The sequence below is a fragment of the Herpailurus yagouaroundi genome, unplaced genomic scaffold, assembly GCF_014898765.1.
Source record: "Herpailurus yagouaroundi ecotype Mexico unplaced genomic scaffold, PumYag 77, whole genome shotgun sequence".
In the NCBI taxonomy this organism is placed as follows: Eukaryota; Metazoa; Chordata; class Mammalia; order Carnivora; family Felidae; genus Herpailurus; species Herpailurus yagouaroundi.
The window spans coordinates 75857153-75872814 of record NW_024412388.1 but is presented as its reverse complement, the minus strand read 5'-3'; the positions used below and the strand labels follow the sequence as shown (position 1 = coordinate 75872814).

Genomic DNA, 15662 nt, shown 5'->3' with positions numbered 1-15662 from the left:
TTTATCCGATATGTCACTTGCAAATATCTTTTCCCATCCCATCGGTTGCCTTTTAGTTTTGTTGATTGTTTCCTTTGCAGTGCAGAAGATTTTTATCTTGATGAGGTGCCTATAGAGACAGACAGACAGACAGAGGTGGGAGCAGGGTAGGGGCAGAGAGAGAGGAAGTTGCAGAATCTCAAGTAGGCTCCAGGCTCTGAGCTGTCAGTACAGAGCCCGATGCGAGGCTCAGACTCAGGGACTGCGAGATCATGGCCTGAGCCAAAGTCAGACACTTAACCAACTGAGCCACCCAGGTGCCCCAAGAAGTAAATATTTTAATAATATGTCAGATGTTGATAGATACAACAGAGAAAATTAAAGCAAGTAAGAGGAAGGATATAAAGTGTTAAGGGGAAAATATACAGTGTTAAATGGAGTAATCTTTGAAAGTCTCACTGAGAAGGGGTCATTTGAGCTACAAACTGAAGGTTAAGCAGCCACATAGTTACCTAGAGAAGAACCTTCCAGACTGCAAGAACAAGTGCAAAGGCCCTGGGGTAGGTATTCTGGCTGTCATACTTATATCAGTGAAAAACATGAGACTGGGATCAGATGATCAAAGGACAAGAGTAGGAGGAACAAAAGGAGCCAGATCAAGTAAGGCCATGTTTATCACTGTCAAGGCTGAGTGAGAGCGGAAGCCACTGGAGAGTTTGAGCACAAGGATTGCATCATCTAACTTGTGTCATCAAAGGGACTCTGGCTGCTTTATTGAATCAGAAGACTGTTGAAGTGAACCGAGAGAGACAGTAGTTGACTGAACCAATATAGGGATGGTGAAGTGGTGGAAGGTGATTGGGTTCTGAATATATTTTGAAGGTAGAGCTGACTGTATTTGCCATTGGGTTACATGGTGGGGTAAGAGACAGAAAGAGTCCAGTATAATACTACAGTTAGGATCGATGTTTATGTCTCTTGAGCTTTGAATTTTCTAGGGCAATATCTCCTACTATAGGGAGTGAATAAGTTGCTGAGGAAAAAGCAAGATTCACCTAAGGATCTGGAACTTCTTTTTCTGAACCATCTGACCCTCCCTGTCAGCTAAGTGCCTGGTTTTTTTCCGTGTAGTCAGATAGCCATGTTTGGAAACTGGCCCATGCTTCCAGGGGGACCACAGATTCCTAGGCTGAAGCAGCGGATCCTCATTTATCCAAGATTTTTTTAGTACTATGAATTATCAATTCTTTTTTCCTGGTGGATTCTTTTGGCATGCAGTCTTCTCTGTCTCTCCATGTCATCTCTTGCCATGCTGTCTCTCTTGGTACTCTGCAGTCACACCAGATTCCGTTCTTCCAACAGAACAAATTATAGCCTGCCTTTTTCATGTATTGGTTTCTTCATCCCTTCTACATGCCCCCTCCAATAGATACTAACTAGAATCTCCATAAAGGCAAGGACCATGTTTATCTTGTTTATCATTATATCCCCAGTGTTTTATCACAATGCCAATATTTAACATTGGTATTCAGTATATGATTACTGAGTGAATGAATTTATCCTTTAATTCTTTGAAAAAAAATTTTTTAATGTTTATTTATTTTGAGAGAGAGTGAGTGCGTGCATGAGCGGAAGAGTGGCAGAGACAGGGAGAGAGAGAATCCCAAGCAGGCTTCTCACTGGCAGTGCAGAGATCAATTTGGGGCTCCATCCCATGAACCAGGAGATCATAACCTCAGCTGAACTCAAGAGGTGGACGCTTAACTGACTGAGCCACCCAGGCACCCCATCCTTTAATTCTTGATACCTCTCGGTTCTGATTAATATATTTTTTAATTTAGCTACTTTGCTCTGCCCCTCTATCTCTTAATTATTCCCAGAGTCTTGATTATTTGCTTAGATGTCCTTGTTTGCTCTGAGAACTGATATTTCTTTTCTTTTTTCTTTTTTAAAGTTTATTTGTTTGTTTTGAGAGAGAGAGAACATGTGAGCAAGTAGGGGAGGGAAGAGAGGGGGAAAGAGAGACTCCAAAGCAGGCTCCATGCAGAGCCCCCAATAGGGGGCTCAGTCTTGCAAACTGTGAGATCATGACCTGAGACGAAATCAAGTTGGACTCTTAACCAACTGAGCCACCCAGGCACCCCTGAGAACTGGTATTTCTAAGGAGTTTCAGTTCACACTCACCTACCAAGCTTCTGTCCTCCTGCTTGTACAGATCCTTGTTCTTTATGTGTGTCCAGATTCAGACTTGTTTACCTTTTCCTGACTTGTTGCCTTCTCAGACACCTACCTGGTCGCCTTTAACAACATTGTTTTTTTCCTCTTGGACCAATTTCTCTCCTGTCACTTCTGAGTTTGCTGAGGAATGGTACAGAAGTGACTCCACATGCCCCAGAAATTCTTTTCTAATCCCTGTGACACTTAGACACTTCTGGGATATGGATGATTAGAACAGGGATTACCATTTAGATGAGAATGATTGCATACCTATGGGGAGTGACATAGTGGGTCAGCTTTCATTTCCACTGCATCCTCCAAGGTAATGGGAAAAGGCTGTCTAGTCCATCATCTTTCACACTTAGATCTAGCAAGTCATTCTATAGCTGACCTCAGTGGAAAATAACTTAATGTCTTTTCATTTCCAAGTAAGCCATCTTTATACAGTACCTCTCTTTTAATTTGGATCGTCATGCCTAATTCTCAGTTCTTCACATTAGATTTGATCATTTGTATGTAACCGATTCCTCCATTAATGCAGTCTAACATAGGTTCACAGGAATTTAACTGTAATTCCCTGAATGACTTCCCCCCCCCCCAATAATGTTACTTAGGGTAGTCTCTATTACACCAGTAAACTCAGCAATAAATAACATTACTGTATTTCCTTTCCACATGTTTCAATCTTAACATGCAGGAAGCCTTGGCTCAAGCTTTTTGGATTGACATCAAGCGCATGGATGACCCAGAGTGTTACTTTAATTCTTTGCCAAAAGAGTTAGAAGTAAAAAGAGATCGGATGATACATTTACTTGAAAGTCTTGGCCTAAAACCCATAGTTCCTGATGGGGGATACTTCATCATTGCTGATGTGTCTTTGCTAGGTTTGTAAGGGTTTTTATTATTTCAAATATATGGAAACTTATGTGTGAAATTACATCAGAATTAGGGAGTAAAGATTGCTGTCAAAGCCATATCAGCATTTTGTCTATGGAAAAATGGCTTTTCGTTTGTCTGTTTTTGTTTTGTTTTGTTTTGTTTTATATAATCATTTTGACTTTAGGTCCCTGACCTTAAATGCAACTGTTATTAACATGGTTACAGGTATTCCATTAAACATCGAATTTGCTATCATCTTGTTCTAGTGTGTAGTTTGAAATACAGGTACGTGAAATAATATGCATACCCTGTGTTCCTTTGAGTAAAATTTTCGTTTCCTTTTTACTGAAGAAAAAGGTGGTTTCTAAAAGGTTGATGCTATTGGGGAATATTAAAATGCTATTTTAGAATTTACTGAAATGAAGTAAAGAAGAAAAATAATATTTATTGAGAGGCTACTACATGCCTAGCACTTCCACACACCCTTTTGAAGAAAGTGTTGTTAGCTCCATTTTTAAAGATGTGAACACTTAGAAAGCTTTAAGTAACTTGCTGAAGTCACATAGCTACATTCCACGTAGTTTTGTCACCAAAAAGCAATGGTTTTTATATTACCTGAAGCTGTTGTATGTAGTTCTGACATGCCATACAAATCTAAAATTAGAAGCATGGTAACATTTCGTATATAACTTATTTTCTTAAAAAAAAATTATGATGTTAATGAAACAGTGATTATTATTTCTTCATTTGTTGTGAGAGAAGGAGAGACCGTGGTGCCCAGAGGTTTTTGCTGTCCTTTTGCCTGAGAGCTGGGTATGTTTGGCTCCCAAGCTCTGTTCTTATTTAAAACCCCTTAAGATGTCTTATACTCTGAGGTTTGGAAATCACTTTTCCTGTGTTTTGTCCAAATGTACAGCTCATTTTGTGAAATGATAAAAAGAAACGGCACAGTTTTCATCACGTACAGTTTTGCTATTGAGTTGGAACTCCGTAAGATTTTCAACATGAATTATTTTTAAAGTAATTGATTAAGTACTTGATCTACTTCTAAAGAGCATTTAAGCTAACTCATATTAAAAAGTTTTCCGTGTATAATATATAAGTAGAAATTTATGTAATGGAGAATCAGTGTCACACAAGACGAGGAGGGAGCAAATGTTTTAGTTGCCTAGGTTCAATATAGTGTTGTAATTAACATTAACTTGGGACTGAACTTTGTGGCTGCATGAGCAAATAGAAAATGAAATTAGTTGCCAGTTTCTTGGATAAAAGGACACTTAAATTTTTAGATAAGAATAATTCTCCCCTGGAACCCAATTGTTCGAGATGGTAAATTCTGAAAGGAATTTATTGCATTGTAACATGAAACATCAAAAGGACATTAATGCAACCTTTGTGTGGAACATTGCCCTAAGCTCTTAAATAGTTTCCCATATTATCTTCAGTCAATCCACCTTGCTTGCAATACCAGTTTAGGTCTCAGATCTTGAGCTAGTGTGGTTGTAATGGAACAGAAAGGATTTTGGTTAGAAAACCATTTATGATGATGTGGGGAGAAAAAGATGTCACTTCCTTATAGTCCTTTTTCACCTGTGGGGGAAAATATTAATATCTATAACACCTTCCTACATATGAGGACAAGTTCATTCTCTTGTACCCTTTTATCTACTCAGATTAATGTAAATGTGGACATTCTTCCAGGTATTAGATTTTGGTCCCACCATTTGCTAAAGACAAAAGCAAAATCCAACATTTTCATTTGATGGTAGCTTGAAAATAAAAATAGACCATAAGATTCATGAACATAGTAATTAACACCCTTTACAACTCATAACAATGGCTAACTGGTTAATATGATTTGAGTATTTATGATGTAGTAGGTATTATGTTAAGAGCTTTACAGATATTCCAATCTCACAAAAGTCCAATGAGATTGGTACTATTGTATCTCCATTAATAGATGAGAAAGATGAGAGAGAAGAGAGAGAGAGAGGGAATTAAGAATATTACTGAATCTAATTAACTACTTAGTAGCAGAGCTGGGTTCTTAACCCAGAGATCCATTTCCTAACCAATGAATTTATCTTTTTTTTTGCTGTATTAAGCAACTTTCCAGGTCAGTGAGCTTCACCCTAGAACTAAAAAGGGGACCATTTGATAAGAAGACAAGATGACAAATAGGGAGATGATTGAAGTTGTTCTAGTGAGATAATAAGGTCCACAACTGTGGAGAAGTGGGTTGCAATACCAATAACCAATTTTGATTTTAGTAGATTACTTAAATACGTTAATGTTATTATACTATGATTCAAACTGCTATCTAAAGAAATATTTTGTTTAGTTATCTTGAGGATCTCTGACTTGAGTTTTCTTTTTTTTTTTAATTTTTTTTTTTTTAACGTTTATTTTTTGGGGACAGAGAGAGACAGAGCATGAACGGGGGAGGGGCAGAGAGAGAGGGAGACACAGAATCAGAAACAGGGTCCAGGCTCTGAGCCATCAGCCCAGAGCCCGACGCGGGGCTCGAACTCACGGACCGCGAGATCGTGACCTGGCTGAAGTTGGACACTTAACCGACTGCGCCACCCAGGCGCCCCAGACTTGAGTTTTCAAAAGCAGTAGATTCCAACATTCTTCTAACTATAAAATCTTTAGAATTGTATTTGTTCCCTTCTTTCCTTTTGAGCACCATGGCAATAAATTCAACTTTTCTAAGCTTCACAAGAATAAATGAATACTACAACCGGTGCTGGTTACAGTTAGTTAATGTCCTGCTTTTCTTCTTTCTTCTGCTGTGGGTAATCACTTCTTTCTCTGGGTTACCTTTGAATACTTGTCACATGGAATTTTGACAAAACTTATAATTAAAGTCTAACTTTAAGTTGTTATTTTGTTAGAGCCAAACCTGAAGTAAACACACACACACACACACACACACACACACACACACACACGTACATATAACTTGAAATAGTAATTTAACTTCCTCATCTGTAAAGTGAAGATAGCTACCTCTCAAATAAATGACTCTTTTTTCATGCTTAACAAATAGTAAGTGCTCAATAAATGGTAATATATTGTTAGCATTATATGGAAATTTTACATTCTTAAAGCACAGAAGAAAATGGAAATAAAATCATTAAGTAAAAACATATTAAGACTTAAAAAAATAAAGATGAAGCTTTTTTCAATGTCAAGGTTTTTACACTGTTAATTTGAAGAGACCTAGTATTTAATGAGTAAAATATAAGTAACTGCCTCAATTTGCTTTGAGCAATAAATTATAAAATATTATTGATTACAGTAACTGTCAATGTTAGTTGCTTTGGGGCATTCAAAAAGATCTAAGAGTACAGATTAATAAAACAGACAATATTGCTGATACTGAATACCAGAAAATATCTTGCCCAGACCTTAAAGCAAGATTGGAGCAAGAGGTAAGAATAGAACACATATTTGAAGTTTTTCCAAAAAAAATGTTTTTAATGTTTAAAAAGCATAATATTGAAGAAAGAAGTAAACAGGCTATCTTGGAAGATCTACACAGATATTCTCCCTTTATAAATGATGAATAGCATTAAAGTATGCACTCAACAGATACACTTTTCATTACTTATATGCTAGACACTGAGCTAGGAGTTGGAAATAATGATAGGTTGCAATACAGACACTTTATCCTTGTGGAGCTTACAATCTAATAATGAATGACTATTTGGAGATATAATTATTACTGATGAATACTCTATAAGTTTAGATGTTATTTCTTTAATAATGATCATAGAAGTTTACATTATTTCTGTATGGAAAGATAGCACTCCTCTTTTCTCCCCTTTTCCTATTCCTCCCCAGTTCTAAGATCAATATGCACAAGCATGATTATCCATATATATCCATAAAGTTCTGCCTTAGAGTATCACTAAAACTTATCTGTGAATTCCTCACTTCCCACCCCACCATGCAGTATGAGAGTCCAATAAGTTCTCTGAAAATCTTCTGAGAACATTTTGAATCTTGATAGATTTAGATGAAATACATGTTGGCCTCAGATGTAATACATAGGTCATCTAATCTTCATTGTTGTTTTAGATGCAGACCTCTCTGATATGAAGGACAGCAATGAACCTTATGACTATAAATTTGTGAAATGGATGACTAAAAATAAGGTAATGTTTATTTGCCTTTGAGATATTGTGATGTATTTTATGGTTAATTTATGAAGGAAACTTGCTGACATGTTTTGAACAATGTTAACTATAGTTTTGTTATATCATATTCCACTTATGGTTATGTAGAGGATTTTTAAGACATTTTTCTTTTTGGAAGTTGTTGTGAATATTTAGAAGTATCTATTTGTTTTTAACGTTAATGTTTATCAGCCTAAAATTCATATTTGACGTAGAAGTAGTTTTCCTATTTTATTTTTCTATTTACTTTTCAGAAACTGTCAGCCATTCCAGTTTCTGCATTCTGTAACACAGAGACCAAATTACAGTTTGAGAACTTTGTGCGATTTTGCTTCATTAAAGTAAGTTCCCTGTTTTATTAAAAAACACATTTATGATGTTCTTCCTTCTGATTTATAAAGCACCTTTTTTTTTCTATTGCTAGGAATGATGTGTTCATATGTTGTTTTTTAATTTTGGCTTGCTGCCATGAAATTAACTGCCTTCAAGGACAAAACTCAACACTTGAGCATTGAGTTTACTGTCTTACATGATCAGACTCCTTACTGTGTGACAGTGCAATGTCCCGCATGCAATAAAAAATTACTAGACATGTGAAGCCATAAGGAAATGTGACTCTTAATAAAAAAATTAAAAAAAAAAAAGCAGTCAGTAGAAACAGATTGCAAGGTGACCCAGATATAGGAATTAGCAGACAAGGATTTTAAAGCAGATATTATAAGTATGCCCAAGAAATTAAAAGAGGGCACCTGGATGTCAGTCGGTTATGTATCTGACTCTTGATTTCAGCTCAGGTCATGATCACCTCCCCTGTGAATGCATGTGCTCTGTCTCAAAAATAATTAATTAGTTAGCTAATTAATAAGTTAATTAAAAATAAAGAAAATATGGTCATAATGAGTGAACAAATTAAGACTATAAAAAATCAAGTGGAAATTTAACAACTTTAAATTGTAATTTCTGATATGAAAAATATATGGGGTTAACACAGAGAGGATTGAGGATGTCAGGAAAAAATAACACACTTGAATTACAGATTCACAGAAACCATCCAATCTGAAAAACAGAAGGAGCAATTATTTTTGAGAAATCAGTGGAGCCTTAGGTCTATGAGACAGTATCAAGTGATAATATACATGTAATTGGAGTACCAAAAAGAATGTGGCAGAAAGAATATTTTTAGAAGTAATTTCCTTGTATTTGGTGAAAAGCAACTTAGAGATCTAAAAGCTCAGTGAATCACAAGGAGGATATAAAGAAAACCACACCTAGATACTTAAACTGCTAAAAACCAAGGGTAAGGTAAGATATTGAAAAAAGCCAAAGAAAAACTATACCTCACATGCATATGAATTTAGCAACTTCTCATCAGAAACAATGGAGACCAGAATACAATGAAATGAAATCCTGAAACTGCTGAAATAAAAAATGTATTAGCCCAGAACTCTTTTATCCTGGAAAATAGCATTTAAAACTAAAAATGAAGTGTACATTCCTAACCAATAAAAGCCGATTGAATTCCTTACCATCAGACCTGTACTAAAAAAATACCTGAATATATGTATTATTGCTATTTTTAAGGTGTTATTGCCACTGAAGACAGGCTTAATACATTCAAGAAACTCTTTTTACAAACACATTCATCTATAAATCTAGTCAGAATGATGTAATCATTGTTTTCAATTTTAGAGACAATCTCTAGACAAACTATGGAAGACTTACTCAGAAGAGAATAAAAATGTTAACAACCTAATGTCAACATTTAATTGACTGAAATGTAGAAGAAGGGTAAGGCCATTAATATTCTCATCTTACAGTGGATCTAGAAATAGAGGCATATTATTTGAAGTTATAAATAGAACTAATAAAAGAAAAAAGTAACAGAAGACTTCCTGTTTTAAAATCGTAAACACAGCCCTTCCCCATTCTCTGCTTGGAAGTTATTCAAAACAACTAGGAAAATGGAAAACAGATTCACAAATTCCCCAGTAAGTGAAGAAGAGTTGCCAAATCCAGTGATTTGGTAGAGGGAAGACACCTAGAAAGTCTCTTGTGTCTACATCTTCAAATTATAGACAGCCAGCAAGCAACCCACTCATCAGAAGAATAGGACAATAAGTGCACTGGCAGAGGGAGCTTCTCCAGACTCATGAAAGGCAGGACAGAAGCATACAGCTGTATCATCTAGAACCTATGTGGGGCAGGGCGGAAAGGAGATTCTAGTTGGGTTATAGATTTTCTCATTCACTGCTGTCATTTTTGCTAAAAGCCTTATTGGGGAAATGTAGAGGAAGATATATTAAATTCCAGGTAGCGACTTAAATTAGCTGGGAGGAAAAAAAAGTATCCTCCTCCCTCTCCACTGAAGTCCACATCAGTCATATTAAACTTCACTGTGAGCCAGGGAGAATTTCTCCTGTCTTCTAGTGTGGCTCTGGCTCCTCGCTTATACTGAGCTGCAGATACATCCTCAAATCACAGAGTCAGTAGGTAGCATATTCATTACCCCGAACAATAGGAACCGTAGGTGTGCTAGCAGTGGGAGCTCACAAAGGTAATTCAATCAAAAATGAGTAATGAAAAGGAATCCACTATGAATCTATAAGAAGATACTATAAGGAAAAAAGGGGAAGGGTACAAGGAAAAACAAGCATCGGAAAGAGAATATTCAACCAGAAGAATGTTGCTGTAGAGCAAATAAAAATCAGTAGCTCAAATCCAAAACCTTTAAATAGATAATATAAGAAGATGAAATGGCAGTTTGTCAGAGCTCAGGTACAAAATTGAAGGAGAAAAGGTAATTGTAGTGACATAGGAAACAGCACAGAGAACACTCAATACTTCTGTAAGATTATTAAGGATTGGGGAAAGTGAACAAGGAAGAGTGGAAAGGATCAAAGATTTTTTAAAATATTGGAAAAATTATGGATGTGGAAGACAAGTGAAATGTGTTGAATCCCATGGGAGGTGGAAACAAATGAAACCTGAAAAGCATTTTATGGCTTTATTTCGAGAATGCTTTCTATTTAAAAACAAAACAAAACAAAACAAAACAAACCAGACAAATCTAATACTTGAAAGGGAATGCCTTGTCTCAGGCAAAATTGTCCCAGAACAATTAACACTGAGATACATTGGACATAAAAGATAAAGAAACAATCCTTTGGCATCTAAACAAAAAGACCCACGCCTTCTTGGGGGCAGGTAAAAGGATCAGTGTGGACACACCTCCTTTACATCAACACTCAATATTGGAAGAGAGGGGAGCACCACCAAGAAGTCTCTAGGGAAAGTTAATGTAACTAACCCAACCTCTTGGAAAGGCTAAAAATAAAAGGATGACAAAACATGCCAAGAAAATGGAAATTGAAAGAAAGCAGGTTAAATTTAAGGCAAAATAAGCCGAAAAGCAGCACTTCCCAGTGGTTATGGGTAAAATTCTCAGCAGCTATCAAATATATGAAGGGATGTCCCACTTTACTCATATTACAAGAAATGAAAATTAAAACTGTGACAAAATTTTACTTTATTTATTAGATTGGAAACAAGCAAACAACTAAAAAGTTCCATGAGGGGCGCCTGGGTGGCGCAGTCGGTTAAGCGTCCGACTTCAGCCAGGTCACGATCTCGCGCTCCGTGAGTTCGAGCCCCGCGTCAGGCTCTGGGCTGATGGCTCAGAGCCTGGAGCCTGTTTCCGATTCTGTGTCTCCCTCTCTCTCTGCCCCTCCCCCGTTCATGCTCTGTCTCTCTCTGTCCCAAAAATAAATAAACGTTGAAAAAAAAAAAATTAAAAAAAAGTTCCATGAGACAATTGTATAGATTGAGAGTGGGGGTATAATTTGTAAAATCTCTAAACAGTCAGTTTGAATATTTCCATCCAAATGTAAATGTACATACTTCTTAACCCAGAAATTCTACTTCTAGGATTTTTTTTTCCTGTGGATTTACCTGCACATTTTGAATGACTTGTGCTTGAGGATTTTCCATATTTGTAACTCCCTTCTTTGAAAAAAACTTGGCTCTCATCACATAATCACTTCTTTACTCAGTCCCTCTGTATGAGCCACCTGCCTTTCCAGCCACCACTGCTGACAAGCACCCTTTACCCTACTCAGGCTTTGACCTGAGGCCTTGTACCAGGCTGCCACTGTCACCTACTGCAGGGTCTCCTTCACCCCTCATGGGCTCTGACACCCCATGCCCATCTACCTTGGCAGATGCCTGCCTCATCCTGTCCAGGTTCCAGCACCCTGCACAGAGCCACCCTGTGATACAGATGCTGGTTTACCCCACTTGGACTCTGACACCCTGTTCCAGTCAACACTGCTGCTGCCATCATCACCACCTCATGCCGCCCACATTGGAAACCCTCCTCACTCCACTCTGGCTGCAACATCCTGCACCAGGCCGCCTCCATATATGAACACCTGCTTCACTCAGCCCCACCTAATGGCTTTTGCACTAAATCATTCTGTAGAGAGGGAAGAAGAAATAAAAGAAGTAGTGAAAGCAGAAGAGAAAAACAGGAGACTTGATTTTCACTATTTATCAATTTAATTTTATACCAAATTCTGGTATTACCTATTCAAAAGGCAAATGAATTTTATTAGTAATTATAACTATGAAACATTGATGGGAGTGGGCAGAGTAGTGTGGATGAGTGAATTTTTCCCCAGAGCAGAGAATGATGAATTTTGCCTGAAGTTGATAAATAAGGAAATAGAACCAAATGCATAGTTTAGATCTTGGAGGTAACCGCTAGAACTAAAATGAGAAATTGCTATAAAAGGTTGTCTTGGAAGATGGTGGGTATAGTAGGAAGGAGTAGGGAGAGGAGGAGCAGATGAGTCTTACTCTGTGGAAGCTCTTCTGTACTCTCTGATTTGTTTCTGCAACTATATATTAATTTGATTGCTTCCCTTTTGTAGGTCTGCCTTTGCATTTTTACTTTGAAAAATTCTCTTCACTTAGATCAGATATTCACTTAAATCTTCATTTAGTGCTATGATGTTTCATACTCTTTCTACTTTATCAAATCTGTCTTTATCTTAAAGTGAACAAATCATTAGAGTACTATCCAAAGCTTAATGAATGGTGGCTGTAATTTGCTCAACTGGCCTATTTTCAATTCGGCAAATGCCAGCTAGTAGTAGTACCGTTCGCCGTGTGTCAGAAAGAAACATCTTCATGTTTGTAAATGTCATTTTAGCAGAAGACAGACTTTGCAGATTTTAGTGCTTTTAGTTAACTAGTCTTTTCAGTAAACTTTTCTGAGCAGCAAGGAAAAATAATTGTTTTCGGGAATCTTAGTGTTGGATAAATAGATATCAATAAATACACGGATTTCTCAAATGAAAAGGATTTCTCCCATATGAATTCCTTTCCTAAAGACATTCCAATACCTCAACTGGAGATTGACTATCAGTCCTATAATCTCCCATGCTTATAAATGGACATCGTGAGGGGTGTCATGTCATGTTCAGAAGGGCGTGAGGTGAGAAGCAAGGAAGCAAAAATAATAAATATCAATCCCATCAGCACATCCTTGAGTCTTGCTGCTGGCGTCAATGTCATTTATGAGTCTGGGTCTCTGGCACTGCCAGTTGCTTGTGCTGCCAAAATGGTTATAAATCGTGAGAGGGTCCACACTGGTAGACATGGTTTTGGCTGGGATCAGGTTAAACTGTTTTCAATATGATTTGCATTTATACAGTTTGGTGATGCTTTTTGGCCCCATGGCAGTTAATTCTGTACATTTTTCAGTGTCAGGCTAGTAGCAATGAACTGGCAGCCACTATCACAAAGCAGTATGACGTAGTGACTGGTGTCCCACTTCTCCAGCTCCTCTAATATTGAATTCTTAGGAGGTTCATACACTTTTCCAGCCAGGCAGTAATGGGATATAACATTATAAATAATTGGCTTGTTTGATTTGCTGGTGGGCTGTTTAAAGAACTTGGAATCTGTGTACCACACAGTCAAGCAAGGGAAGACGCTACAAATGCCATTTCCCAGTTTCTGTCCGTGCTCCTCCCAGAGTTAAGGCTTACTACAGGCAAGGCTTCCAATGACTCATCTCCTGGGAAGACACGATCCCTGAATGAATGTTCTGGGGTTTGGCGCGCCGCAGAGGCCAAGGACAGCCTGGAGCCCAACTAGGCCTGGCTCAAGTTGTCCGGGATTGAGGAGCACTTGGTTTCCAAATCACTACATGACTCTTCTGATCCATTAACTTTGGCATATTTTTTATATTTAAATATTTAATTCATCTTGAATTTATTTGATATGTAATGATGATTATTTCCTTAATTTACAGAAAGACAGTACACTGGATGCTGCTGAAGAAATCATTAAGGGATGGAATAGACAGAAGTCTTGATACATGCAGACTGTTTCTACTAGATGACCGAATATGGAATTATTATTTAGTGCTGCCATCTGCGGGATATTGAAAAACAAATATTCCAGTACAAATGAAATTTGAAGAAAATTTTCCAAATGTTAACCCTACTGGGTTGTTTTGTTTTTGTTTTTCAGTTGAAATGTATGAAAACACCTTCCATAACCATTTTATGAGAAGGAGTATAGCATTTGGCTTAAGAATTGTGAGAAGCTGGTTGGTGTTTAACCTCTCATTGCTTCAGTTTCCTCATCATAAAAGGGGAATAAAATATAGCACCTACTTTAGGATGCCTGGCTGGCTCGGTTGGTAGAGCATGCGACTCTTGATCTTGGGGTCATGAGTTTGAGCCCCACGTTGGGCATGGAGCCTGTGCCAAAAAAACCCCAAAACAACAGCACTTATTTTAGATGAAGTTTGTGAGGATAAAATAGATTGATATATGTAAAGCCTCAGTAAACACTCAACTAATGTTAGCCGGTTTCATGACTCCACCTTGTATAAAAACTCTTAGCCAGTTATACCCCCTCAACTCCATGTCCTTGCTTTATCTACCCACACGTAGTTCTCTCCCTTTCATTTACCAGTGGCTTTGAACTTTGCTCACAATTTTGCTTCTCTGTCACAAATACTGCCATCGTCTGGAGTGGCTTCAAGGTTCACAGGGATTGCCTAGGCCTTCAGCACTTTGACCTACTCACCTTTAGTGATGTTCACCTTCACTCCACACTCCAGCCACTTACCCTCTTGGGCACACCCTGAACCTTTCATCATTTAAAGCTGTGCCACCTTTGAGATAATAAGTTAGTCATCTCACACTGTAACCACCTATCCTAATAGTATTCTCTCTGTGTGTCTCATCTGCTCTTAAAATACCACTTTTTAAAACTCACTATAATTTTAAATCCACTATTTCTCAAAAAGAAAAAAAGGGTTTATGGCACTCTTATAGCAGAATCGCAATCAATCTATGAGAATAGATTTCTGATCTTTACTCTTGACCTGCTGAAAATAATTTCAGGATCTGGCCTTTCCAAGCTGATTTTTATACCCACTGGATTTTGATAATCATTGCTGTAGTCCATGGAGCCTTTAATTCCTATTGGTTGGTCCCCTTATATCTTCCTCACCCAGCTTAGATTTCATCATCTGTCACTTCAGCCAAGATACTCTTGCTGCCTTAAATAACTTGCCCATTGTTCTATCTCACCTATCCAGCCAAAAAACAAAAACAAAACCACCCTAAAACTCCACCTTGGGATTGAAGTTCCATGCTTATACCTGGGTTGCTGAGCACTGCTGTAGCAAAATGAACAATTACTGCACACACCAACAACCATGAATGCACATCATTGACCTTAACTAGATTTTATCCTTCCATGATACCTTAATAAGCTTTTTCCACCTTTTACCACAGTAGCAATTCCTAATACTCACCCATTCTCCACAATAAAAATATCCAACCTCCTTTCTCTTCACACCTCAAAGCCGAACACTACCAGCACACTGAAATCACAGCTAATAACCTCATCTCCCACTTCTGTGAAAAACAAAACAAACCAACATGTAAAAGCAGAAACTAACAGACGAGCACTCCTAACTGGGATCCTACCAAAAGGCCCATGACCTATCTGCATCAGCATTCATCCTTAATTCATTTCATCCAGGAGAGGTGAGGCAGATTGGGGAGGGTTGGTAGGAAGGCAAAACCAGGTCCAGTCATGCAGAAGGAAACCCAGGGCCTCAGGAGCCAACTACTGCATAGCAATATGAATCCCATGTGTAATTTTTAGCCTGTCCATTCCTGTAGGCTTGATACAGTTTCACCAGGGTTTAAATCTGCTCTTTGCAGACCTGGGCTTGTCCAGCGCTGATCCTACCATCTGTGCTCTGCATCCCATTTCTTCTCACATTCTCACTTGGTTCTGTCCATTCTCTTGTATATTCAGCCTCTACTGGCTCCCTTCCTCAGCAGTGAGACATGTCCAAATTTCTCTCCTATT

The 15662-nt window shown here is 37.8% G+C and overlaps 1 protein-coding gene across 4 annotated transcripts in view; it reads left to right on the top strand.

The window, feature by feature from the left end:
- KYAT3 (kynurenine aminotransferase 3) overlaps window positions 1-14135 on the top strand; it is a 75957-nt gene extending 61822 nt beyond the window's left edge. For all 4 annotated transcript variants that reach the window (XM_040470885.1, XM_040470887.1, XM_040470886.1 and 1 more), the window contains exons 11-14: window positions 2894-3080; window positions 7162-7238; window positions 7514-7600; window positions 13576-14135. In XM_040470885.1, coding sequence (XP_040326819.1) covers window positions 2894-3080; window positions 7162-7238; window positions 7514-7600; window positions 13576-13638 — 414 coding nt within the window. In that variant the 3' untranslated portion in view covers window positions 13639-14135. The remainder of the gene's footprint in view (window positions 1-2893; window positions 3081-7161; window positions 7239-7513; window positions 7601-13575) is intronic.
- Window positions 14136-15662: the final 1527 nt, after the last annotated feature.